The sequence below is a fragment of the Molossus molossus genome, unplaced genomic scaffold, assembly GCF_014108415.1.
Source record: "Molossus molossus isolate mMolMol1 unplaced genomic scaffold, mMolMol1.p scaffold_m16_p_3, whole genome shotgun sequence".
Lineage (NCBI taxonomy): Eukaryota > Metazoa > Chordata > Mammalia > Chiroptera > Molossidae > Molossus > Molossus molossus.
The window spans coordinates 121,582,229-121,608,230 of record NW_023425366.1 but is presented as its reverse complement, the minus strand read 5'-3'; the positions used below and the strand labels follow the sequence as shown (position 1 = coordinate 121,608,230).

The 26,002-nt window shown below is 55.4% G+C and overlaps 2 protein-coding genes across 6 annotated transcripts; both read left to right on the top strand.

Annotated features, from left to right (window-relative positions):
• The first annotated feature begins 113 nt into the window (after nt 1-113).
• Nucleotides 114-2,454, top strand: NHLRC4 (NHL repeat containing 4). Its single transcript, XM_036279764.1, is given in 6 exon segments — nt 114-161; nt 511-578; nt 1,682-1,816; nt 1,818-1,864; nt 1,867-2,224; nt 2,226-2,454. Coding segments are annotated over 6 exon segments (885 nt in total).
• A 508-nt stretch (nt 2,455-2,962) lies between these two features.
• Nucleotides 2,963-21,737, top strand: PIGQ (phosphatidylinositol glycan anchor biosynthesis class Q). 5 transcript variants are annotated; one of them, XM_036279054.1, is made up of 11 exons: nt 2,963-3,071; nt 9,705-10,403; nt 12,333-12,464; nt 12,610-12,730; nt 14,665-14,839; nt 15,152-15,305; nt 15,450-15,561; nt 16,590-16,670; nt 17,299-17,413; nt 19,062-19,123; nt 20,063-21,733. In XM_036279054.1, the coding sequence occupies exons 2-11, from the start codon at nt 9,715-9,717 to the stop codon at nt 20,213-20,215; spliced, it is 1,794 nt and encodes a 597-aa protein (XP_036134947.1). In that variant the 5' UTR covers nt 2,963-3,071; nt 9,705-9,714; the 3' UTR covers nt 20,216-21,733. The 5 variants fall into 5 exon arrangements, with proteins under 5 accessions (XP_036134947.1, XP_036134950.1, XP_036134949.1 ...); XM_036279057.1 differs by lacking the exon at nt 16,590-16,670 and having other exon boundaries at nt 17,326-17,413; nt 20,063-21,737; XM_036279056.1 differs by lacking the exon at nt 16,590-16,670 and having other exon boundaries at nt 20,063-21,737.
• The last annotated feature ends 4,265 nt before the right edge of the window (nt 21,738-26,002 follow it).

Genomic DNA, 26,002 nt, shown 5'->3' with positions numbered 1-26,002 from the left:
AGGGCAGATGTGAACTTGGCTCTGTTGGGGGAGATCACCCCAGCTTTACGGGTGCACAAATGGGATCAGAGAGACAGGACCCAATCTGCCTAGTCTAGGGGTTGAGGGACAAGATGGACCCCTGGAAGTGCTCCACCCTGGACTCTCTGGTCCTGCTGGGGGTAGGTGGTTGGAGCCACCTCATCTGCAGATTTCTGCTCAGAGCCTTCTGAAGAGCAAGCCCGTGACTTACACTGCAGAGAGGTCTGGGGTGTGGATGGTTGTGGGGGCCTCCCTGGGGAGGGGTTGCACTGACCATGATTGGCATCCAGCTTAGCAGGGGCAGCAGGAAGAATGTCCCAGAGGCCAGTGCAAAGGCCCCAAAGCAGGACTGTAGCAGCACTGGGGAGTCCCCGGTGTTAGGCGGTTGAATGTCAGGACTCCATAGGGCCCAGTGGCTTCTGCCCCCTCCTACTTTGCCCATGTCAAGGTGGCCCTCCTACGCCCTCAGGCTCTAGCTTCCAACAACAGAGGCTGCTGCTGGAGCAGGACCCGGGGCCTGGCCCCAGGTGGAAGACCCTTCCCGCTGGCCTCCCTGGGTAAGGACAGGTGGAGAGGCCTAGGACAGGACCCCTGCCTCTTCCCTCAGGGGTTAGAAGCCTCCAGGGACTGTGTGGGGCCAGTGGGCAGGGCCTTGGGCTGTCCTTGACAAGAATCACTTTCTCTGCCTAAAGGAAGGAAGGGTTTCATGGGCAGATGAGATTGAGAACCACTCTGTCACCCCCACCCCCACCTTGGGACTTCTCAATGCCCACAAACTCATTCAGGCCTCAGAGCAAAACCCACAGCAACCTTCATGGGTCCATGTCTCCCAGAATTGTATTCCAGGATCGCAAAATAGGACCTAGAGACACAGCTGGTTGCTGGGTTTACTGCGAGCGAGCCAGACTCAGGACTTGGCGGAACTGAGTTTGAATCCAGCTCTCCCTACCCCCACCCCCACCCTCGTGCCTCAGTTGCTCAGCTGTAAAATGAAACACCAGCACTGCCTGGAAGGGCACAGGGGAACAGAGGTAGTTGCTGCTTGACACACAGCAGGACATTGTTTCTTTCTTTCTTTCTTTCTTTTATTTTTTATTTTTTTTCCTTTATTGATTTTAGAGAGAGAGGAAGGGAGAGGGAGAGAGAAATAGAAACATCAATGAGAGAGAACATTGATTGTCCGCCTCCTGCATGCCCCCCACTGGGGATTGGGCCCACAACCTGGGCATGTGTCCTGACCGGGAATCGAACTGGTGACCTCTTGGTTCATGGGTCCACGCTCAACCACTGAGCCACACCAGCCAGACACATTGTTTCTTTTTTAATTTATTTTTCTTTATTGATTTTAGAGAGAGAGAGGAAGGGAGAGGGAGAGAGAGATAGAAACATGGGCGAGAGAGAACATCAGTTGGCCGCCTCCTGCATGCCCCTCACTGGGGATTTGGCCCACAACCTGGGCATGTGCCCTGACCGGGAATCGAACCGGCAACCTCTTGATACATGGGTCGATGCTCAACCACTGAGCCACACTGGCCAGCAGGACATTTTTTCTTTAGCAGCCCCAAACTTGGCCCAACCATAGTAACTTGACTCAGAGAGCCTGAGCCAGCACGCCCACCCTCTGGCTTCCTGCTCTGACCCTCTGGGCCTCCCCCACCAGCTGCCCAGGTGCTCCCCAGGGCCTTCATCGCACTGGATCAGCTTGGAGACCCGCTCACTCCTGGCTGCTCAGGCAGATCCCAGTGCCTGCAGGGGCTGGAGGGGCCCAGGGTCTGCACTGCTCCCCGATGGCCTGCTCTGACAGCTGAGTTTGCTCCCTGCATCTATGTGCTGGACCTTGAGGGACTCTCTGCCACCTGCCCTGCTGAGTGCCAGGGGTCGGGGACTTTGTGCCAGAGGATGTGACTGTGACAGCTGTTGGGCTTATGGAGGTCAGTGACCTTGTCCACAGGGCTACCCATGCACTCCAGCACACTTCCCAAGTGCCCCAAGGCCACCGGGTGACAATGGGAATCTTCCTGGCCCCTTGGGGGCTGGCTGTGGATGCCCTTGGCTGCTTCCTGGTAACAGACTATGTGCTTGGGGCTGTACACAGCTTCACATTGGGCCCCACCTTGGAGCTGCTGATCCCAGCCTCCATGCTGGGTCTGGAGGGCCTCTGCTGGGTGGGGCTGGTGTCTGACAGTGGCTTTGTCGTGACTGAGAAGTGCCAGCCAGCCCCTGGGCTCCTCGGGGATGGGGGGCTTTGGCATTCTGGTGGGTGTGTACACTGATTCGGAGGGTAATGTTATTACGGCAAACAAGCAGCAACACCAGGTTGACCCTCTCTCTCGGGTTGGGGCACCCATCTGCTTGGTGTTCAAGGGGCTGGGGCAGCCCATGGGCATGGCCTGTGTGCCCCAGGGCCAGCTCATGGTGACAGACTCACGGTGACAGATGTACCAGTAACACTCATAGCTGACCTGACCAGGTGGGCTTAGATGGCAGCAGCCCCCTCTCTGTGGATGGGTCCTGCCCCCAGGTCCCCAGACTACCATGAGAGGAATATTCAGGGTGGTGGAGTCCTCCAGAGATGCCAGCCATGCCTTCATGATCCTGTACATTTGCTGAGCACCTAGTGGGGCAGGCCCTGGGCTGGCCTCCTGTCTTCTTCCTGGAGAGAATTCAGACTTTGTCAGCAGCCACAAATCAGCTGCCTCCTGGCCTCCAAAGTTGGGCCCTCTCCATGCCCAGTTCCCCGTGCCCCAGCACTCACGGCTCCCATGTCCACTCAGGCTCTGGTCTGCTGGCTCAGGGCCCACAAGGCCTGAGCTTTGGGGCCAGCAGCTGAAGCCTGGAGATCTTCGGTGTGTTGGGCTAGCTGCCAGCACTTACCCAGGCAGGATTTCCCTCCAGGTGCCCCAGTCCCAGTCTCATAATCAGTCACAGGCAGGCAGGGAGGGTGCGGCTGGGTTGGGTGGCCTGAGCAGGGGTGTGGCCCCTCACAATTCTCCTTCCTCAGAGACATCCCAGGTTCTCAGCCTCCTGCAGCCTCTCTGGGCCTAGCTGAGGTAAGTGGGAGGCCGGAGGGGATACCCTGGAGGTGTCCTGGGGTGTCACATGTTTGGGTTGGGAGCCTCCATGGCCCTGGCCACTTCTTCCATGTAAGACTGTCCACAGGCTGTCTGATCATTCATTTTTCTTCTGTAAACCAGGCCTAAAGAGCTCCAAACTCATGAGTGGGAGTGCTGGGAGGGTTTCAGGCAGTGGTCAAGCCTGCTTAAAAACAACAGGCAGGTCCTGGCCGGTTTGGCTCAGCGGTTAGAGCGTCGGCCTGTGGTCCAGAAAGACCCGGGTTCAGTTCCCGCTAAGGGCACGTACCTTGGTTGCAGTTTGTCCCCGGCCCTGGTTGGGTCGTGTGGGTGGCAGCCACTCGATGTGTCCCTTTCACCTCTCTCTCTCTCTCTCTCTCTCCCCCTCCCTCCCACTCTATCTGAACAAAAAATGGAAAAAATGTCCTCAGGTGAGGATAAAATAAACAACAACAGGCAGCCCAGCTGGTGTGGCTCAGTGGTTGATTATAGACCCATGGATCAAGAGATCCCTGTTTGATTCTCAGTCAGGGCACATGCCCTGGTATCAGGCTCGATCCCCAGTGGGGGGCATGCAGTGAGGTGGCCAATCCATGCGTCTTTCTCATTGGTTTCTATCTCTCTCTCCCTTCCTCTCTCTCTAAAAATCAACAAAAACATATTTAAAAACACACACACACACAAAAAAACACTGCAGGCAAATAAGGCCCAAAAGGGTGGGAAAATGTGCGGTGACTGAGTTTGGTGCCCAGCCAGATTCCTAGTTCCAGCAAGGGGCCTTCAGAGGGAGGGGACAGTCCCTAGTCCTGTCACTGAAGGCTGATAAAGGGGTGCTCCTGTCTATCACCAGGACACTGGGGTCTGTGTTTTTTTAGGCCATTCATCTCTGATAAGGTTCTCTCCAAACTTCCCAGACCCTGTGGGTAGAGGGATGAAGTGGGTCCATGTAAAGCATACATGCTCAATAGGTGTTGCTGCTGGTGTTAGGGTGATTGTACTCAGGAGCAGAAGAAGCCAGGGAAGCCTCCTGACCATCAGATCAGATGCCTGAAGCCTCTGGGCTGATCCTCTAGGGCCCAGCAACTTCCTAGCCCACTTGTCTGTGGGGAAGGCAGGGGGAGGGGGAGGACGGGATCTGGGAGCGACCGGATACCAATGTTTGAAGGGGCCAGCCTGGGGCCGGGGAGGCAGCTATTTCTGAGATAACACTTAGGGCCTAGGGGTCCTTTCATCCTGGGAGGGTGGGAGAACCTCAAAAGTCTGGGTCCCTCAGATTTGAAAACCCCGGGAGATTTGACAACAGTGGGAAGATGAAGGAACTGGAAGGCAGGGGAGTTGGGGTTGCTGCGGACAGATTGGAGGGGGTACAAGAACGCTGAGGGGCCACAAGGACACTGGGGAGGCACAAGTATGCTGCAAGGAGGGACAAAGACGCTGCGGATGTGAAGAACAAGGAGGCTGTGGGGAGACAAGGATGTTCTGTAGAGGGGGAAACAAGGACGCTGCGTGCGCTGGCCACGAGCTCCGGAGACAGGAACTTTGCGTGCATGGAACGCTCGGGCAAGGCCGGCGGGCAGCCCGAGCGCCTTTGGGGGCTGGACCGTCGCGCGGCAACGTTGGGAGCCGGCGGAAATGGGGCTCGTGTCCCGCGGCATGGCCGCGGCGGGGCTGGGAACTGCGCCTGCTGTCGTCCGCCCGGGCCCGCCCGACGCAGTCCCCAACCCCACCCCGAATCCGCCGCCCGAGGGCGCGGCCCCCGGGAGCAGCCGGTGAGCATTCGCGGGGAGGGCCGGCGTCCGTGCGGTGTGACCTTGGGAGCCGCCCCTCGTGGCCCCAGACCCCGGGCTGTGGGCCCTGACTCCCCTGCCGCGGCGGGACCGGGCACAGACCAAGGAGCGAAAGAGTCCCCCGGAGTCTTCTCCCGGGCGGCGCAGCCCTCTTGCCACTTGGAGCCTCTGTTTCTTCATCCGTAAAATGGGGACGCCACTGGCCGCGGCCCAGGGCCGGCCTACGACTTAGGAGGGCAGTGAGCGCTCCCGCCAGCTCCCCTTACCCCCCACCCCCACCCCTGAGGCCGTTTCCCCAGACCCGAAGGATTTGTGGCCCGGCCTCGTGGGTGCTCTTGGCGGGGAGTCTGGCCCCAACACCCTGCAGGATGAAAGGCGCCCTTGGACCCACCCATCTTGGACCTTCCCGAGGACTCTTCCGGAAGGGTATTTAGGGCCAGAGGAACTGGCCGTCGGCACTTTATAGTTGTCCTGACTTCAGCAAAGGGCAAAAAAATAGAATCCTAGATTCATCTCCGTTCTTCTGAAATGAGAAGGGGAAACAAAACACGAGAAAAAATATTTTTTAAAACACAAACAACGTGGAGTAAAGACTAATTCTTGTGAGTTAATGAGGCGCAGTGACTGAAAGGCTACACAGAGGAGGGTTTCAGCCAGTGAGGTGTCCCTGGCCAGTCATACCTGGGCTTTTCCCTGCAATCAGTTTATGCAGAGGGTGAGAGGGAAGTACAGCTTCTACCTAATGAGGCAGACTGTTGGCCTCTGGTTTTGTGAGGAGCATCCCAGGAATCCTTACTGAGCTGAGAATAGGCTGCTTTATAAGGGAACTTGGTGTCATTTTTACCAGGGGAGGCTTTTCCAGGTATATGCCGTTGGTGTTTTTTATTTGTTTGTTTTTGTTTATTTTAATCAGCCTTCAAAGGTGTGCATGTTGCCCAAGTAACTGCCCTACTTTCTCCCATCTGCACCTCTGCTATCGATTGCCTTCTCTTTCATCTCTTTCTGGCTGTCTGATCTGAGCAGGCTTCTTTGTGTTCATCACTCCCAGAGGCTGAGGTGGGAGCGGGGATGGGAATTTGCTCCATAATCTGATAAGAGTTCTTTCTCACTACCCCACGGATAAGAACATCAACTTCTGCCCTCTGCTCTTCCTTAGACATGAGGAGCTACTTCTTTTTTAATTCTTTTCGGTAAACTTTGTAGATGAAGCATAATACATACAAAGAAAATGTACAACGCGACGAATTTTCCCAAAGTGAACACACCGTGTAGTCAGCTTCACTCAGAGCATCTGTTTGCCATTAGGCCAGCTGTGCTTCTTTTTTGACAATAGCCACGAGCAGTTTTCCTTAGCTCCTGTTAAAGTCGTCTCCAAGCAGGGTGTGATGGTGTCATTTGGCTAAGCAGGTATGTCCTAACAGGATGGCACTGAGAGGTTTGGATTGTGCTTGCTGGTCTCCCATGGTGGTTGCCAAGCCAGACATACTGGGTCCCTCACAGGCAGAATTGCTCTGTCCCTCTCATGATGCCACCAGTAGGGCAGTGCCTACAGAAGGGTCAGGAAGACAAACTGGCCCTGGATGCCATTGATGATGGCCACAGGGATTTGGCTCTGCGCTGCTATTAGGGTCCAGGCTTTCCCATGCTAGCTCCCACTTTTGCCTGCCCTCCCTGGTCACTAGGGGAGGGGCATTTAGGAGTTCTGCTGCTGCTGGACTCAAAGGAGCCCTTTTCAGCTGGAACCCATAGCTGTCTGAGGCCCTTTTCACAAGATCTTTTTTTTTTTTTTGGTATGTGCCCCTAGCGGGAACCGAACCCGGGACTCTCTGGTCCACAGGCCAACGCTCCAACCGCTGAGCCAAACCGACCAGGGCTGAGGGAGGTCTTGATCCTTCAGCCCCAGGTTGGGCTACCTGCAGGGGAGAAAAGCAGCTGTATCTGTGTGCTCTTAAGCCCTGGGCGTTTGTGTCTGTGTGAGGCCTCCGAGTGCCCCCTGATCCTCAGGCAAAGGCTCCCTGTGTCTCCCACAATGTTACACTGCCCCACATATGTGTCTTTCTCTGTCCCCTTATCATCAAGGGCCTAGTGAGCATTGAGGGCTGGAAGCCCAGGCTCAGTCAGAGGCCTGTGTTTCTCCCTTCAGTGTGAGCTCCAACTTGGGGGTCTTAGCTCAGGGTGGCTGCTCTGCCCTTTATGCCAATGAGGTGGGGCCAGTCAGTGTCTGAGAAAGGGCATGCCTCAACATGAATACCCTCAGTCCATGGAGGGTGAGGTCCTGTTCCTGTCAAGCTTCGTCTGGAAGGGGCTCAAGTGGAAGAATGAAAGGCTTGCTGAGAAACCCTCATCCCCTGTGAGCTTACTTCTGGGCATGTTAAGACTTAGGATCCTGCCCTGGCTGGTTTGGCTCAGTGGTTAGAGTGTCGGCCCGCGAACCAGAGAGTTCCCGCTAAGGGCACGTACCTTGGTTGCAGTTTGTCCCCGGCCCCAGTTGGGGTCATGTAGGTGGCAGCCACTAGATGTGTCTCTCTCACGAGGATGTTTCTCTCTCTTCCCTCCTTTCTCCCTCCCGTTCTATCTGAAGATAAATGAAAAAAAAAGACTTAGGGTCCCACAAAATTCAGGAATTATGGCTGCTTGGGGCTGTTCTTTTTGCTCACAGGCCATGTGAGGATAGTGAGAGGCTAGGAAGGCTGGTGTCCCTCATCCTGAGAGAAGATGATGGTATCTCTCCATTTCCCAGGGCTAGTGAACTCCCACCCCCACTTGTAGATAGCTACCTGTTTGGAAGAATACTTCCCAAAGGAGGTACTCAGCTATGACAAGAGGAAACACTCCCTTGTTGGGAGTCCTGTCCTGAAGTGGCCGATGGATGGGGCTCCCAGGGCAGGATCTGCACAGCTATAGGCTGGAGGGTCAGAGTACAGGCAGAAGCCCTGTGAGAGCTGAGCCTGTTATCTGAGCACTGAGGCTCTTCCAGGAGGCTCACTGGGCAGGGGTTTGGGCTCAGGTTACCAAGCACATCCCTAGGCATCTTTTGGGGTGTCTGCACCAATGCCCACAGCCACCAGCAGTGTGCACATGTCTGGTTTTCCTCAGCCCAGCAGCAATTTTTTTTTTTTTGTTTAAAAAAAATTTTTTTTTTTTTTTTTTATCCTCACCCGAGGTCATTTTTTGTTCAGATAGAATGGGAGGGAGAGAAAGGGAGAGAGAGAGAGAGAAACATCGACGTGAAAGGGACACATCGAGTGGCTGCCACCCGCATGACCAACCAGGGCCGGGGACAAACTGCAACCGAGGCACATGCCCTTAGCGGGAACCGAACCTGGGTCTCTCGGGACCGCAGGCCGATGCTCTAACCGCTGAGCCAAACCGGCCAGGGCTAAAAAAAATTTTTTTTTAATTGATTTCAGAGAGAGAGGAAGGGGGAGGGAGAGAGAGATAGAAACATCAACGAGAAAGCATCGATTGGCTGCCTCCTGCATGTCCCCCACTGGGGATTGGGCCACAACCTGGGCATGTGCCCTGACCAGGAATTGAACCAGCAACCTCTTGGTACATGGTTTATGCTCAACCACTAAGCCACACTGGCCGGACAGCAATTTGTTTTAATTTTCATATTTACTTATTTAAATCCTCACCTGAGGATTTCTTTTTCCCATTGCGTTTTATTTATTTATTTATTTTTTATCCTCACCTGAGGACTTTTTTTTTTTTCCATTTTTTGTTCAGATAGAGAGGAAGAGAGAGAGAGAAAGAGAGAGAGAGAGAAACATCAACGTGAAAGGGACACATCGAGTGGCTGCCTCCCGCACGACTCTGGGCTGGGGACAACTGCAACCGAGGCACGTGCCCTTAGCAGGAACCGAACCCGGGTCTCTCTGGACCGCAGGCCAACACTCTAACCACTGAGCAAACCGGCCAGGGCTCCCCATTGTGTTTTAGAGAGAGTGGAAGGGAAGAAGGGAGGGAGGGAGGGGGAGAAAGAGAAAAACAATGATGTGAGAGAGACTCATTGATTGGTTGCCTCCTGCATGTCCTGGATCAGGGCTGGGGATAGAACCTGCAACCCTGATATGTGCTCTTGACTGGGAATCGAACCCGTGACCATTCAGTCTGCAGGCCAACTCTAAATGCTGAGCCAAACTGGCCAGGGCTAATAATTTTCTTTTTTAAATATGTTTTATTGATTGTTTTAGAGAGAGAGGAAGGGAGAGAGGGGGGGGGGGAAACATTGATGTGAGATACATCATTTGGCTGCCTCCTGCACGCCCCCTACTGGGGATCGAGCCCACAACCTGGGCAGGTGCCCTGAGTGGGAATTGAACCAGGATCCCTCAGTCCATGGGTCGATGCTTAATCCACTGAGCCACACTGGCTGGGCACTAATGTTTCTTTAAAAACAAAAGTTAAAACCTCTTGTTCATCTCTGCAACCCTTGTGAGTGGTACTGAGCAGGTCATGTAACCTTGCCTCCTTGTCTCTGAAATGGGGGAAAGCACTGAACTGCCTTGGTGTGGGGATGAGGGGTGATTTAGGGCCTGTGCTCACAACAGCCCAGGGCGAACTGAGGGCAGTGCCTATGGGAGATGGACAGCCAGGGCCCCTCCCCCACCAGACCCTGACCAAACCCAAAACTGGATTACCCCAGCCAGTGGCCTCTGTGACCATGTGGGATGTGTCCACCAGGGGTGTGTGTGCCACATGTTGGCCATTGCCTGCAGCCACAGCACTGTCAGCCACCCTGGGACCATGGAAGGGTAGTGGCAGTGGCAGATGCGGTGGCAGCAACAGCAGCTCTGAGCTGAGCCTCTCCCCTCTCTTCCAGTGTCCCCAGCATGGTGCTTAAGGCTTTCTTCCCCACGTGTTGTGCCTCGGCAGACAGCGGCCTTCTGGTTGGACGGTGGGTCCCAGAGCAGAGCAGCGCTGTGGTCCTGGCTGTGGTGCACTTTCCCTTCATCCCCATCCAGGTCAAGGAGCTCTTGGCCCAGGTGCAGCAGGCCAGCCGAATAGGCTTGGCTGTGCTGGGCACCTGGTGCCACCATCGACAGGAACCTGAGGAGAGCCTGGGCCATTTCCTGGAGGGCCTGGGTACCATCTTTTCCCACGAGCCCTGGCTCCAGTTGTGCCGGGAGAGGGGCAGCAAGTTCTGGAGCTGCAAGGCCACCCATTGGCAGGTGCCTATCTCCCCTGGTGCCCCTGGCGAGGACCAGGTCATGCTTATCTTCTACGACCAGCGCAAGGTGCTGCTGTCCCAGCTGCACCCACCTGCAGCCCTGCCTGACCACCAGGCTGGGGATGCCACAGCCAGCGCTGGGGGCCTGGCTGCTGTCTTCGACACGGTGGCACGAAGTGAGGCACTCTTCCGAAGTGACCGGTTTGATGAGGGCCTGGTGCGGCTGAGCCACTGGCAGTCAGAGGGTGTGGAGGCCAGCATCCTCGTGGAGCTGGCCAAGCGAGCTTCGGGGCCTGTCTGCCTACTGCTGGCCTACCTGCTGTCACTCATCTCAGCTGCCAGCACCTGCTGGTAGGTGTCCCTGGGGCTGGGGTGGGAAGGAGTTGGACTCTTGAGTCCTAAGCCCACCCCCTCAGTGTGGAGGCCCAGATGGGCCCTTCTAAGACTCACCTGTCCCCCACACTTCAGCTCTCCCATACCCCCTCTCCTGGTATCTCAGAGAACGTCCTGGTGGTAGCTGCGTTCTGGTGCCCCTCACTCCTGAGGAAGAGCCAGGCTCCCTAGCAACCTCAGCAGTTGCATAGGACCCACTGGGTAGGGGTATTGGGTGAACCTCAGACAGTTCCAGCCCGTGAGAGGGAGATGAGATGATGGACAGACTGAGTTGTTGCTGGCCGAGGGCTGATGTTTGCCCTGCTTGGGAGATGTTCATCCTCCTGAACACACATAGGCCCGCCCACTTCCCTGGCCCCCACAGCCACAGCAGAGGCAGCCCTGGAGGCTGTAGGGGTGCATCCACTCACTCTCAGCCATGGGTGTGGGTGTGGTGGTGGTCCCCAGCCTTGGCCACTCCAGAATCACCTGGAGCACTCCTGGCTGCAGCCAGGCCAGGGCATTTGTAAAAGCCCCTGAGGGCCTTGGGGAATGCTGGGGTAGCACCAGGGTGTTCTGGCTGGCTACAGGGGCCCTTCTCTCTGTGATAAGCCATCTCCTTCAGGCACCCCCTCTCGTTAGGTCCAGGGGTTCAAGTTGTCTGGTTTGGGAACTAGCCTGGGCTTCTCACCAGGGCAAGGGCCTGTTCTGGCAGAGAGCTGTTGGCAGCTGTGTGTGGACACGCCTGATTGTGTGGGCTGCAGGGAATGGGTGGGTTTTAGAGCTTCACGATTCCCTTGGAATGAAGTATGTGAGAGTGTGTCGGCTTAGCTACAATTTTGGGGAGAGAAGGTTTTTAGCTGTTAATCAGCTTTCAAAGGACCAAGAAAGGTTAAGAACTGTTCATGTGCCCCACATATGAATTCGCCCATCAGTTAGGTTGGTAAATGACTGGTGGTGGTGGTGAGCACAGGGATATTCACATGAGTCCTGGCTATCACCGTGCAGTAGTGAAGCCCCTTATTTCTCCCAGGGCAGGCCCAGGGGTGCTGTGGCGCCTAGGCAGCCCTGGACTGGTCTGAACCTTGGGGAAACTGCTGTGCAGGCATAGGTCTCTGTGCAGCCAGTGAGAGGCCACCTTCCACTTGATTGGAGTTGGTAGGGTGAGGGGGCGGTATGCTGAATGCATTTTATTTCTTCATTTAAAATTTTTTTTTATTTCTTGGAATTAGTTTAAAGCTGCTCTGTTGGAAACGAAGTCTTTAAACTTTTCAAGGTCTAGACCTCTTCCTTCTCAAGAGTCCAAGTGCGTGCTTGTTGGTGGCTCTGCACTTGGCACAAGCCCTTTCTGTCCCCTGCTGGCAGTAAGGTCGTGAGTGGAGAGGGGCCCTGGGCATGGCTAAGTTGCAATCCAGCACTTTTGTCATCTTTGCTTGCAAGTGTGTCCCCGCAATGTTTGCATGTCTGTGGAAGCGTCTCAGTGCTTACTTTGCCTGGAGAGAAATCAGTCTCGTTGTGCAGCCCAGTCAGCTTAGAGACCCTTAATGAGGGTCACCCATCCAGCAGTAGTGAGTGACCAGACAGCGTGTTCTCTCCACTGCCAGGGTGCATTTGGCCTGGGACCAGCTCTTTGCGATGTGGTCGGGCTCCCATTTAATGGTCATGATTGTACCATGAGCCACGCTGGGCTGCTTGTCTGGGCTCTCCCACCTGTGTCCCTGCCCTGCTGAGTTCAAGAATATGGCCATTGGTGTTTGGGGCCCCAGGGACTCTGGCTGAGCCTGGCCTGATGCTTCCTGTCTGCACAGTGAGGGGTGTTGGCAACACTGAGGCAGCCCATGCTCCCTGGCAGGCAGGAGAGCCCCATCCATCTCTGCTGAAGGCCCATCCATCTCTGCTCCTTCTTAGGGTATTCAAGCTGTGGCCACTGTCCTTCATCTGGAGCAAGCTCTCCACATGCGAGCAGCTCAGGCATCGGCTGGAACAGCTCACATTCATCTTCAGCACCCAGAAGGCTGAGAATACCTCCCAGCTGATGAGGTTCGGGCCTGCCTTGGGTCTACTCTGCAGTGGCCAAACGCACCACAGGCCAAGTCCTCCCCTCCCTCTGTACCAGACCCATCCTCGCTCATCCTTTCTGGCTGGGCCACCCTCACCACCACTCCTGTTGGACCCCTCCTTTCAGGAAGGCCAATATGCTTGTCTCCGTGCTCCTTGACGTGGCTCTAGGCTTCGCGCTGTTGTCCTGGCTCCACGGAAAAGACCGCATTGGGCAGCTGGCTGATGCCCTTGTTCCTGTGGCTGATGTGAGTTGGATAGGGTGGAGCCAAGTCTGGACTCCAGCACCTATTTCCTGGGTGGGAGTGGGGCCCTTCCTGGGGGCAGCAGAGGCCCCACAGCCGGCCAGAGCAGCTCTTCTCCACTTTTTGTGGTCATGAGAGCAACCCTCATCACTGACCCCAGACCAGTTCCCTGGGAGCTGTGGAGACTAGGGTCTGCTGGGTGCCCACTTTCCCACACTGGGTCACATTTCAGCTCCTGGCTTCTACCTTCTCTTCTTGAAGGTGGCTGTGTTTGGGGGTTATCTTGTGGTCAAGGCTTTTAGGGGGAGCCCATCTCCCCTGACCTGGTCCAATGTCACAGTGTTCCTGTTGCCTCCCCCAGTGAGTGACTGTTTCTGCTCTCCTGTCTGGCTTTTGGCTTGGGACCTCTACACAGTCAGCATCATGGAAACCTGTGTCCAGGGCTGCCGGTGTGCGGTTGAGCTCTGGCCTCCCACTTTGCTCCCAACATTGGTTCTGTAGTTCCTGTGCTGAGAGCCAGAGGTACCAGCTTATCTGCTGTGCTCGTGGACTTGCCCTGCATGTCTGGGCAGTGTTTCCAGGGCCTGGGTGCCACCCCCGTCCTCCCTGCCACATCATCCTTCTAGGGTCCACCTGCTGCATTCAGCTTCTGGGCCTCTCTTCCTCAAAGCCAAAGGCCCTGTCACTTCTATTGGGAACTTGTCTTCCTGCTTAGGGCAGTCCCTCAGGCCTCTTGGGCTACCCACAGGCCTCTTCAGGGGCCCCCTGTGGTCAAGTGGCTGAGGCCTGACTGGGTGGTCCATGTGGGCTCAGCCTCTACTGGCCATCATCAGCGTCCAGCCGTGGTTGCTTATGGGGTCTACTTGTGGCTGGACTGTTCTATGTGGGCAGGAGCCCTCACAGGCTGAGAGTATCCATAGCTTCTCAGGGCGGCCTAGCTGAGAGGAAGGAGAAAGGAGAGTCTGGGGGCTGGGAAAGGGGCTTGGCTGCTTTGCCTGCTCCTGTATGCTCTGCCTGTGGCCAACTTCACCCTAGACCTCCCTTTTGCAAGACTGCTCAGAAATATAAATATTTAATTTAAAAATGAAAGCCTCTTCCTGCCGCCAAGCTCTTATCCTTTAAATATTAAATAAGCTCTATTTATAAAGAATGTTCTGTTCCTCTTACTGCTCTTGACATAGCTGAGGCCTTCACACAGGGTTGGAAGAGGCCTGCAAGGTGGGTGGAGTTGGGGGTAGGGGTAAGAGTGAAGCAGGAATTTTACTCCTGTGGCCTCAGCATTGGTGACGAGGCTGAGTCCTCAGGGCCTGCCCACTGGGGCTGGCATAGTGGACATTGGCTTTCCTTCTGAGGCAGCCAGGACACTGTAGGGCAGCTTCCTTGCTTGCAAGGGTTCCTGTGCTGTGTCTGGTCCTCACTCGACATTAATCTTGACTCTGAGTCCCCGTGTGTCCTTCCCTTTAGAGGACCTTCCTGCCCTGCTACCTGGGCCCCTGACGGGCTGGACACCCTTATCCTCACCTAAGGTCACCCACCAAGGGCAGGCCCAGGCCTCTGCTGTGGCCAGGGGTGGGGTGGGTCCTTGGTGGAGGAAGACTGGGTGGGCCCATGGGCTCCCCCTGCAAGGTTCACGGTGAGCCTGGGTCTGTCCCATATCCTGGAGCCTGGGGCTAAGGGCTGTTGTGGGTACAGTGGCCAAAGTGGTTAGATGGGGAAAGGATGCTTTATTGGATGGTTGACTCCCATCAGGGGGAACCTGTCTAGAGGGCCCGACTGTTGGCATCGGAGGTTGTACATCTCAGCCCTGTGTCCCAAAACATCTGTGAAGAGGGATTCCATGGCAGGCAAGGATGGGAAATTCCGTGTACCGGGCATGATAGGAGATGGCAGTCCAGACACCTGGAGAAGGGAGCCCAGTCTATCTTTGCCCTGCACAGATGGGCTGGCCCAGTTTATGGACAACATGCCTCTCTGTGTCCTCCCAGCGAGTGGCTGAGGAGCTCCAGCATCTGCTGCAGTGGCTGATGGGCGCACCCGCTGGGCTCAAGATGAACCGGGCACTGGACCAGGTGCTGGGCCGCTTCTTCCTGTATCACATCCACTTGTGGATCAGTGAGTGCTGTGGGTGGGTAGGCCATGGGAATTCCCAGAGACCCTGACTTTGCTCCTAAAGGCTGTGCCGCTAGGGACACCATCCCTTGTTGAGCAGCAAAGTGGGGCCCAGGCCTGGCACCATCCCCTGGTCCCTGCTTCCTGCCTCCTGGTGTCCAGAGTGTGTAGAGCCCTGCTGTGCTAGGCTGGCTGCTCTACTGAGGGATGGCCAATGACAGTTTCCAGAAGCCTCAGGCACCATCCTCAGTGAGAACTTGGGGGGACCAGGACCTCCCTGAGCACCGCTTCAGGGCTGACCTCCCCTCCTGCCAGGCTACATCCACCTCATGTCCCCCTTCATCGAGCGAATCCTGTGGCACATGGGCCTCTCAGCCTGCCTGGGCCTGACAGTTGCCCTATCCATCCTGTCGGACATCATCGCCCTCCTCACCTTTCACATCTACTGCTTCTATGTCTATGGTGCCAGGTGGGTATGTGCTCCCCACCCCTGCAGTCTGGCCCAGTGCAGCTCTCCGTGCCCTGGGTACCACAGACAGGCTCCTGGGGCTGGGTGGCTAGGGGGCTGGTACAGCAGCCAGGCCCGGCCCTGATGGGAGTTCATGTCCTGCAGGCTGTACTGCCTGAAGATCTGCGGCTTGTCCTCACTCTGGCGCCTCTTCCGGGGGAAGAAGTGGAATGTTCTGCGCCAGCGGGTGGATTCCTGCTCCTATGACCTAGATCAGGTATTGGGCAGGACTGCAGGGGAGGGTGCACCCTGGCCTTAACTGGCTAGTATGACCTCCCAGCTCCAGTCCAACTGACCCCTCTGAATGGGCTTGGCCAGTGCAGCTGTTTGAGTACCACGAGGAGGTAGCCTCGTTCCTGTCCTGCATTGACCCTGGAAGACCTGGGGAGTCTGCAAGGTGCAGGGTCATGTGGGGCTCTCAGACAGTGCAGAGATTTACCCATGTGGGAGGTGGACCCTGCACACAAGAGGTTGTTGGGCCCTAGGGAACCATACTGATCAGCAGACACTAGAAGTGACTTTGGTAGTGGGCTCTGGAGATGACCCGAGGCACAGGACCCTGGAGGTGACTTTGGTAGTAGGCCCTGGAGGTGATCTGGAAAGGGAGCCTAGAGGTGACCCAGGCAGTGGACCTGGCTCTGGCTTGTCCCATTAGCTTGCTCAGACCTAACACATGGACCCTGAGTGCTGCCCTCCAGGGCATGCTATGTTTTGTTTTGTTTTTAATATCTGTTTATTGATTTTTTTTTTTTAGGGAGAGATAGAAACATCCATGTGAGATACATCGATTGGCTGCCTCCTGCACGCTCCCTACTGGGGATTGAGCCCACAACCTGGGCATGTGCCCTGAGCGGGAATTGAACCGGGACCCCTCAGTCCATGGGATCACGCTCAATTCACTGAGCCACACTGGCTGGGCATGGGCATGTTTTTTTGTGCCTGATTTTCTCAACACTTTTGTCTTTGGTGTACGTGGCTGTACACTCTACTAGTTGGTTCTCTCTCCTCCACCCCTATCTCCCATGTGTCACTGAGTCTGGAGGGCACACAGTCATTCCCCTCCCAGTACTGGAGAGACCTGTCACTGAGTTGTTTCAGGAAGCCAGTGTCCTACCAGCAGGCATCTTTCTGCTTAGTTACAGGATAGGCTTGGTGGGGAGGGAAGCCAGGGGTATGGCCAGTGCTGGTGGGACTGTCCCCAGCATGAGCTCCAGCTGATATTAAGGGTGTCCCTTCTCCTGGCAGCTGTTCATTGGGACTTTGCTCTTCACCGTTCTGGTCTTCCTGCTGCCCACCACGGCCCTGTACTACCTGGTATTCACCTTGGTGAGCCATGGGGGGCTCTGGGCATGACGCGTGGCTGAGGGGCCCTGCCAACAGTGCTTAGAGTGGTCACTGCCAGATGTGCCTACCAGCCTGGCAGTTGTGGGCAGGCCATCCACTGCTGTAGGCCATGTGGCTGTTCTAGACTCTCTGGGCAGTGTGTGCTGGGCCCTGGAGTGGGTAGGGGTTCTCCCCTGGGGGGAAACCACCCACTACTCTGGGACACTCATCTGGGAGGGCAGGATCCATGGTGAGCGGGTCATGGTGGTGGTCTCCCCTTAGTACCTGGCATGAGGGTGGGGACTTAGAAGGAGGGAAGCAGCACCTAGGTGACCTGGGCTGAGGGGCCAGTAACTCATTTCCCTGGATCAGAGCACTGTCTCCTCTGACCTTGTGGGAGGGCCAACCACTCCTGCCTGCCGCTTCCCTGCCTTCTTGTGCTTGGGCCTCAGGTTTAAGACAGGGTCTGTGCCCTCCCCAGGGTGGGGTCCGTGCTCTCCTAAGGCTCTTGAGTCCCTGCTCACCATTTATTGCGGCCCAGAACCTGACAGGCTGCTCTGCTCATGGGCATGCCAGAGTGGCTCTGGCCATGATCCCCGCTCAGAGGTCCTGAGCACTGTCTGTGCTGCAGCTCCGGCTCCTGGTGGTCACTGTGCAGGGTCTGATTCATCTGCTCGTGGACCTTATCAACTCTCTGCCGCTGTATGCACTCGGCCTCCGGCTCTGCCGGCCCTACAGGCTCTCAGGTAGGTTTGTGTGCTGGGTGGGAAGGCGTATGTCTGTGGGCCCTGCAGAAACACCAACTACACTACATGTGCCTCCTATCTGGAAGTGGTGGTGTGCATGGGGAGGACAGAGACCCCTGGTTCCAGGGTGTCTGCTGGACCAGTTGCCTGCATCGAGCTGGAGCTAGAAGGCCCAACTGGTGCTTGGGTTCAGAGGCCACAGGGGTAGCCGTTCCTTTTTTCCATTTTCTGTGGCAACTGTGAAAATCTGCCCTGAGGTCTGTCCACAGTGGTGTCGGTGGTACCTGCATGTGGCTCAGAGAAGATGTGTACTCGTTGTATGGGGCTGTATGTGCCTGCTGGTACCCCTCAATTTTGGAGGCAGCAAGCCACAATGGAGGATGCTGGGCTGGCCAGATCTGTGTGAGAAGAATGCACTCCCACCCTGCACCTGGCAAGACCATCATCTGCGGGGACAACACCCCCATCCCAGCTGCCCTGGGCTGTGCCCTGTGCAGGTGGCTGCCTGTTTTCATGCTGACACTACCCACTGGGTTGGCCACATGCACTTAAAGGGAGGCCGTCCCCATTTCAGACCTTGGGAAGCCCACCTAACTGGTCACAGAGTTGTGGGTTGGTGCAGGGCTTTGAATATATCAGGGAACTTGGAGAGTTCCAGCATAGCCCCTATCCAGCAGCTGTTCAGATGGCCCCCAAGGTGACCACAATGCCCAGGAGGCCCTGTACCCAGTTTGCAGCTGGACAGCTTGGGGCACACCCTAGAGCTCATAGTGTATGGTTCTGGCCAGCGTGGAGCCAGAGGATGTGAATATGGGTGTTTTATGTGTTTTGGACCTAAAGTCTGTCTGCTGGATGCCCTCAACGCTCTATGCAAGGCACTTACCCCACAGATGGCCAGGCCAGGGACCCATCTACTGCAATGCCCATGTTCACTCAGCCCCCAGCCTCCACCACACCTCAGAATGCCAGGACAACACAAGTGGAGAGCCTGAGACTCAGCACCCTCCTCCCCCATATCCTGGCTCACTGCCAGAGCAGGGTCGTTTTAACTTCACATGAAAGACCACAGATGCTGCTGCCTCCTCTCTTTCCTGAGTTTGCCTTGGGCCTCTTCATCAAATGATAATTAGCTCCTATTTCTCCTTTCAAAAAACCTTCGGCCTGAGAATCCCTAGGCTTGGGGGTCCAAACTGCAGGCGAGGGGCGTGGTAGGTCCCAGTGAGCCACACACACAGAAGTTGGAAGACATTTAGATGCCAATAGGACAGCCACTACCCAGCAAGTGCCCGTTGGCTCTGTGGGAAAACCCACAGCTCATTCGGAAAACAGCACAGGCCGTGCTCCACTGCCCAGCTGCTCTGCCCTGCTAGCCAGACACTCAGCGTTTCCTTTCAGTGGAGTTGTGCAGGAGGCTTTGATATTGGCCCAGCAGCCCATTCAAAGATGCAGATGGGAAGGACAGGAGGGTGGAAGAGCTCAGGCAGCTCTCGAGTGCTGCCCAGAGATGAAGGGGCTTTCATTGCCAGAGCCCTCTGCCCATGCTGTCCTCTGCTGACACAGAGCAGGAGGACTGATGGGGGCTGTCTGCTGGGCCTTGGGAGCCCTGGAAAGCTACTCCCCTCTCTGATGAACACCTTGCTCCTTCCAGCTGGTGTGAAGTTTCAAGTCCTGGAGCACGAGGCTGGCAGGCCCCTCCGCCTCCTGATGCAGGTAAGGCCTCTGTGCACTCCTAACACTGCTGCCTGTGGACAGATCCCCCCCCATACACACACACACACCCATGATGCTGCCCATGTTCCTGGGCAGCTGGGATCAGGCCCCTCTGTGCCACCCTTGGTTTACAGCATCACAGGCCTAGGGTAAGGTACAGGCAGGAAGGGCCAGCGGAGCTGAAGGGTTGAGCCCAAGGGGAGACTCTTCCACCCGGCCTCTGGGCACTGTGACTATCTGCCTGGAACCTTCCCCATTAGGGCCCATGGACAGATCCCCTGCACTGTCAGATGCCTTTGGCCGCCTAGGGTTCCTGCCTGCTTGACCATGGGTCCTTGAATCCTGCCCTGGGCCCTAAGAGCTTTTGTTCTAGGCAGAGCAGCACAGATTTGGTGAAGGCCTCGGGACACACATGTTCTCTGTTGGACTCCTTTATCTGAAACAATCTTGGGGTCCTGGCCTTCAGGAGGGAGCAGGCTACTTGCCGAGTGACCCCCACTGGGTGACTCACTGGTTGCCAGTGTTGGGTTCAAGCAGGCGGGGCTGGCCTGAGGGTCACTGGGAGAGGTCAGATGCTGAGGCAGCTAGAGCCCTGTGTGGTTTTCTAGTGTGCAGTGTGTTCTGAGTCCCACATGAAGAGGTTTCTGAGAGTTCCTTGGGACCTAGAGTGGAAGGATCTGCCAGCCCAGCCCACCCCAGCCCACCTCTCTTCCCTGCTGTCAGCTCAGAACAGATGACCCTCCTGGACTGCTTATCCTGTCCTGTGGACCACAGGCCAGAACACACCTGCAACAGAGCTGGCCCTGCCCCACAATTGTTTAGCTCAGGGACACTGCCCCCACCCCTACCCCCAGCCTGGAGACTTTTGAGGCCCGGAGAGCTCTAGCCTCAGGGAGTTGGGGGCTGTGCCCAAGCTGACTACTGCCCTTATGCTTCCAGATAAACCCCCTGCCCTACAATCGTGTGGTACACACCTACCGCCTCCCCAGCTGTGGCTGCCACCCCAAGCACTCCTGGAGTTCCTTGTGCCGCAAGCTGTTCTTCGGGGAACTCATTTACCCCTGGAGGCAGAGAGGGGACAAGCAGGACTGATGCCGCCCGACTACCAGTCCACCCAGCACCACTGCACAGCCACGGTCAGTCCTCTACCCTGCTGGGGTGTCGTTGACTGTCAGGCAGCACATGACCCTGCACTCTACCTTCCCTGCCCCCTGTTCATCTGGGACTTCTTCAGGCCATACTGGCAAATAGCCTCCCAACTATGAGGTTGAATTTGAGGTCATAGGGGTGGTGAGCAGGAGGATGCAGGGGTGACCTGTGCTGCATAATAAGCACAGTTTACCTCAGGACCCACCTCCAATCTGTTGTGATGGCACTGTTAGCTCAGTGCCCACCAACCCTCAGGCCTGCCCAGGAACCCCCCAACCCCGACCGACCCTCAGACACAGACCCTGCCCAGGAAGGGTTTGCAGAGCCTGGCTTCTGCCTGCCATATTCTTTCTCAGTGGGGTGAACTGGCTGTTCCATTGTGGTCCAAGTCTGTCATGGGGTAGAGGACTCCTTCCTTGGGGGTTTTTCTGCAGACACACTCCTGGGTCCCTGACACCTCCCAGTTGCCTCAAAGGAGCAGTGGCCAGCCAATATGGGGGATTTAAGCAACTGCTGACCATTGGCCCAAACCACTAGCCCCAGTGAGGCAGGGCCCTCCAGGAAGCTGGATGGCAGTGCCTCTCATTTCCTGAATTGCACAAGGTTACTTGTGATGCTCCCTGGGGAGATTGCTTTGCAGGAGGAGCCAGCCACAGGCCTTTGGGAATCCCTGTGTGAAGCCAGGTCATGTGGGGTGCTCAAAGCTGCCTTGCTAGAAGCTGATTGCCCACCTACCTGGCTGTCTAGTTCCTGCCCCACACCTGCCCCATGGCCCTGCAAGAGCAGCCCCCTTGGCCAAATCTCCCATCTCTCCTCACTAGTTTCTTGCAGAAGCAGGCAGCTCCTGGGCAGATGCTTCTATAGCCCCTGGGGAGGGGTTCTGGCACTCAGGCTGCATCTGCCTGCTGGCTGGCTGCAGAATCTGTGTGGACGTGAGCCACAGAATCCCTGGGGTGAGGAAGCCTGAAGGTATGATGGCATCACATGTATGCCATAGTCGGAGAGAAGGGGTGGGGGTGGTGCTTCCTATCCATCATGGGCACTTGGGACTGTCCAATTCTGCCACCCACACTCCTTGGCTGCAGACCACAGTGGGGCCCCTGGGAGCATCCTTATCAGCCCAGCATCTGATGGGATAGGTCCTGGCTCTGGTTTTCTCTGTTGTGACATTAAAGCCTCCCATGTTTGAGTGTGATGTTCTACCTTCTCGTCGCCCCATGTGCAGTGGGTCTGAGGAGCCCCCTTCTCCTGGGGTGGTAGGACTGCTGGTCCCCACTGTTTGTTTTGAGATGACTACCACACCTTTTCTAGTGATGCCAAGATGGGGGACACTGGGCACCCTGTCTCCTGGAGCAAGCCTCTCTGCACGTCTGGTGGGTGGGTGTGTAGGCTCTGGCCCCTTGAAGATGTCCCAGTGGTTGGGTGGACCCAGGGCCCCTTGCTTTCCGGTTTTAGCCTTGCCCTTGCAGGGGGGTCTCCCAGGGCAGGGGTGCAGGCCTGCCTGCTGTGGAGGGGTGAGCCACTCCTGGCTCTGATGAATATGTCATCACCTGAAACTTGACTCTACACAGGCACTCCCTGACTGTCCTATAGCCTCCAGGGATCCTCAGGTGGCCTCCTCTGCATCTGTTGTCCTGTCTGTGTATGGGAGAGGCTGACCCAGAGAAGTCACTCAGCAACTCACAGTCCTGTACCTCCACCCCCAGAGGGCCCCCACATAGGTCCTGGTGGGCAGGACCCCAACGCCTGCTGAGAACAGCCTCCACACCTGCATTTCTGGAAGTTCCTCAGTTGTCTCCCCACTCTCCCTGGCCAACCTGCTCACCCTTTGCCCACTTTTGCCCTTTACCTCTTCTGTCAGGGTTCCAGTCAGGTGAGGGTCCTGCTGCTTGGACCACACCACTATGAGATGGTGGCCATGTCACAGGCCAGCCTGGCAGCTGTCACCCTCGGTGCCTGCCCAATTCCTGAATGACAGCTCTGGTGCCAGGCCTGGTTCTTGCCAGATGTATAGAGAGGTTACTGGCTCTGTCCGCCTGTGGGACTTCAGTGGGGCCTCTCCTTGCCACCAAACCTGAGCCAGGGTGTCCAGAGCAACTGAAACCTTTGTGGGTGCTCTTAGAGAGCCTCTGTACAGAGCTTCGAGGCTAAGGTCTATTGCCCCATTGGTTAAACCAGATATTTCTTAGAAGGAAGGGCTTGGAGTGCAGCATAGAGGGCTGTGGGTCTCCTGGAGGGGAGGGGCAAAGATAGCCCAGACCTCTCCCCTGTTACTCCCACTCTCTACCTGGACAGAGGCTGGGTCTGGAGGCCTGGCCCTATCCTGCCCAGAGCCAGTGGGAGTGGGAGCTACAGGGAAGCTAGTTTGGGGCCTCCTCAACCACCCAGCATGCAGGTGCCTCAGCAAGGATGATGCAGGACCTGCAAGCAGAGGGCCATGTGAGCTGCTTTGTCCTTGGCCTGAGGTCCCTCAATGGCTGGGATTATGTCCTGTCCCTTCCTCAGTTCCTTAGATCAGGCCTGGCACTCAGTGGGCCCCAGGACACCCTTGCACAAGAGTATGCTGCTGAGAGGGAAGCCAGCTACTCTGTCCACAAGGCCTCCTGGACACCAGGTAGTGGCACCCCTCTGGCAACCCTTCCTCAACTGGGCTCTGCTGCCCCAGACCCTGTGGGTTTCTGTGGTGCCTTTTAGCTCTGAGGCTGGGGGGTTTGAGGTGCAGGATCTCAGCAAAAGACCAGAAACCCCTAACAGGAGGTCGCCCAGGCCTTCTCCCAGAATCACACCCCGTGGACAGGCTCCCAACCTACAAAGCAGGAATGGTTGAACCTGCTCCACAGGCCATGCTGGGAAAGACCCAGTGAGAAAATGTGCATGCTGAGCCTACCCACTTCCTCACTTTGTCCTGGGTGATGGAGAACCAGGCAGCAGGGCCTGCAGCTGCTGGAGCCCCTTCAGAGGAGGTCCTGAGCTGTAAGAAGGGCTTTTGATTTAAATTCTCTGGAAAGGAGGTGATAATAGCTTTTCACCAACCATTCCTCTGGGCAACCTCAAAATCTGAGAAGTTAATCCCCTAGTACTTCCAGTCCCTGGAGAGGGATCTGGGTGACTTTAGAGCAGGGAGTAGGCAGGGCCAAAGCAGAGGCAGGCTCAAGGCTGAGTCACTCCTGGCCTGATGACCCCAAGGGCTCTCCCTGTCCTGCCAGGTAGAGGTTCAAGGGTAGGCAAGTACCAGCTGCTGGCCTCCCCTGTGCTGCAACAGTGAGTGCTCAGTTCCTACCCCTGACCAGCTGAGGGCCAATAAGACTGTGTGCTGGCTGTTTCTGTAAACATTGTGTTATGGGTAGATGTGCCCTTTTTGTAAACATGGGAGGCCATGTCTACTGTAATCCAGCACCCAGAGAACAGCCATTCCTGGGGGAACAGCCTGAGGAAATGCATAAAAAGGACCATCAGGGTTCCTAGTGGCTCTGCCCATCCCTGGCTAGCCTCTGCCCTCAAGTGTCCCAGCTTTCTGCTTCCCCAGAGGGCCAGGAGGACACCTGGAGAGCCTCTCACTGAAGGCAGGTGAGAAAAGCCCAGGCACTCATCAGGTGCTGCTCACCCAACAAAAGGACTTGGTCCTTAGGAAGCATCCACGTGGTTCACTGGTAAAAGCTGTGCAGCTTGGGGTGGGGGTTGGTGTGGTGCTGCCCAGGAAGGGCTTTGCTCTCTGTGAAGACCCTGCTTTTGAAGGCCTAGTGTGGATGCAGTGACCCCTTGGGAGGAATGTTCTTACTGCCCATTCCTCGCCTGCTGGAAGAACATGCCAGACAGGCTGCCCTTGGTGCAGCACACTGGGGCCTGGTTGCTGTGTTGTTCCTTCTGCACAGATCTGCTTTGTGGAAAGCCCTAACTCTTATGTGGCTTCTCCCTAGCACACACCACTCTGCCTGATCTAGTAAGAGCTGCACTTGGCTCCGTTTTGACAACTTTTATTAATTTTTTTAACAGATGTATTGAGGGCATATTTTACATATCATAAAATTCACCCATCTTGAGTGTACAATTGAATAATTCATAGTAACTTTACCAAGTAGTATAACTATCACCGGTTTTACAACATTTTTATTACCCCAGAAAGAAATCCATACTTCTTAAGCAGTTCACTCACCATTTCCCCTACTCCAAGCCCTGGCAACCACTAGTCTACTTTCTATGGATTTGCCTATTCTGGAAGTCTCATATACTTGGAATGTAGCATTTATCAGTACTTTATTCCTTTTTATAAGTGAATAAAAACATTGTGTGGATATGCCACATTTTGTTTATCCATTGATTTATTGATGGATGTTTTGGGTTTCCACCTTTTGGTGATTGTAAATAATGCTGCTGTGAACATTCAAATACAAGTTTTTATATGGACATATGTTTTCATTTCTCTAGGAGTGGAATTGCTGCATTGTAAGATACTTAAAATTTTTTTCCCTTTATTGATCTTTAGAGAGAGAGGAAGGGAGAGGGATAGAGATAGAAACATCGATGAGAGAGAACATGGATCGGCTGCTTCCTGCATGCCCCCACAGGGTATTTAGGTCACAACCTGGGCATGTGCCCTGACCAGGAATTGTACTGGCAACCTATTGGTGCATGGGTCGAAGCTCAACCACTGAGCCACACTGGCCAGGCTGTAAGATACTTTTATGCTTAACTTTTTTGTTGTTGTTGTTAATCCTCACCTGAGGATATTTTTCCATTCATTTTTAGAGTGGAAGGGAGGAAGAGGGAGAGGGAGAGAGAAACATTGATGTGAGAGAGACACATCAATTGGTTGCCTCCCACATGACCCCGACCAGGGCCAGGGATTGAACCTGCAACCCAGGTATGTGCCCTTGACTGAGAATCGAACCCAAGACCTCTTGGTCTGTGGGCCAACACTCTAACCTCTGAGCCAAACTGGCCAGGGCTATGCTTAACTTTTTGAGTTACTTATAAATTACATGTCATATGTGAATATGTTCTAATAAAAATGTCATCAATGAAGCCCTGGCTGGGTGACTCAGTTGGTTGGAGCGTCCTTCCGTCCACCAAAAGGTTGTGGGTTTGATTCCTGGTCAGGGCACATACCTAGACTGTAGGTTGGATTCCCAGTCAGGACACACACAGGAGGAAACCGATCGATGTTTCTCTCTCACACTGATGTTTCTCACTCTCTCCTTTCCTCTCTCTCTAGAATGAAATAATTTGTTAGGGTTTATTAGGCATAAATATTGAAATTACACTGGACATACGGTAATGTCATTTGCTTACTTCCCTTCTCATGTAGGTGTTTGTCCACACCCTATGTTGCTCACCTGGTTAATTTAATAGTTCCCTGTCAGTTTCCTGACTTTCACCATAACTTACAGTGCTGCAGTAAAATTCTTTGAGCTCCTTTCTGAGGACTTCTCCATGCTAAATCAGATGTGGAATTATTAACCAGTCCAACCGCTCTCCCTGAGGGCTGTTCTCCATATCCAGGCCCACAAGCAATGTTGCCAATCTGATGAGTGAAAAGGGTACTGTTTTACTTTAATCTCCATTTCACTTTAAGGCAGTGAGGAAGGCCCCAGCACTCATCAGGTGTTGCCTACCCAACCGAAGGACCTGCTCCTTAGGAATCCTCCCCAGGTACCACGCCAAAATGGAAAGGCAGCGTCCACGTGGCTCAGAGAGTGAAACTTCACATCTTCACACATGTTCACAGGCTTT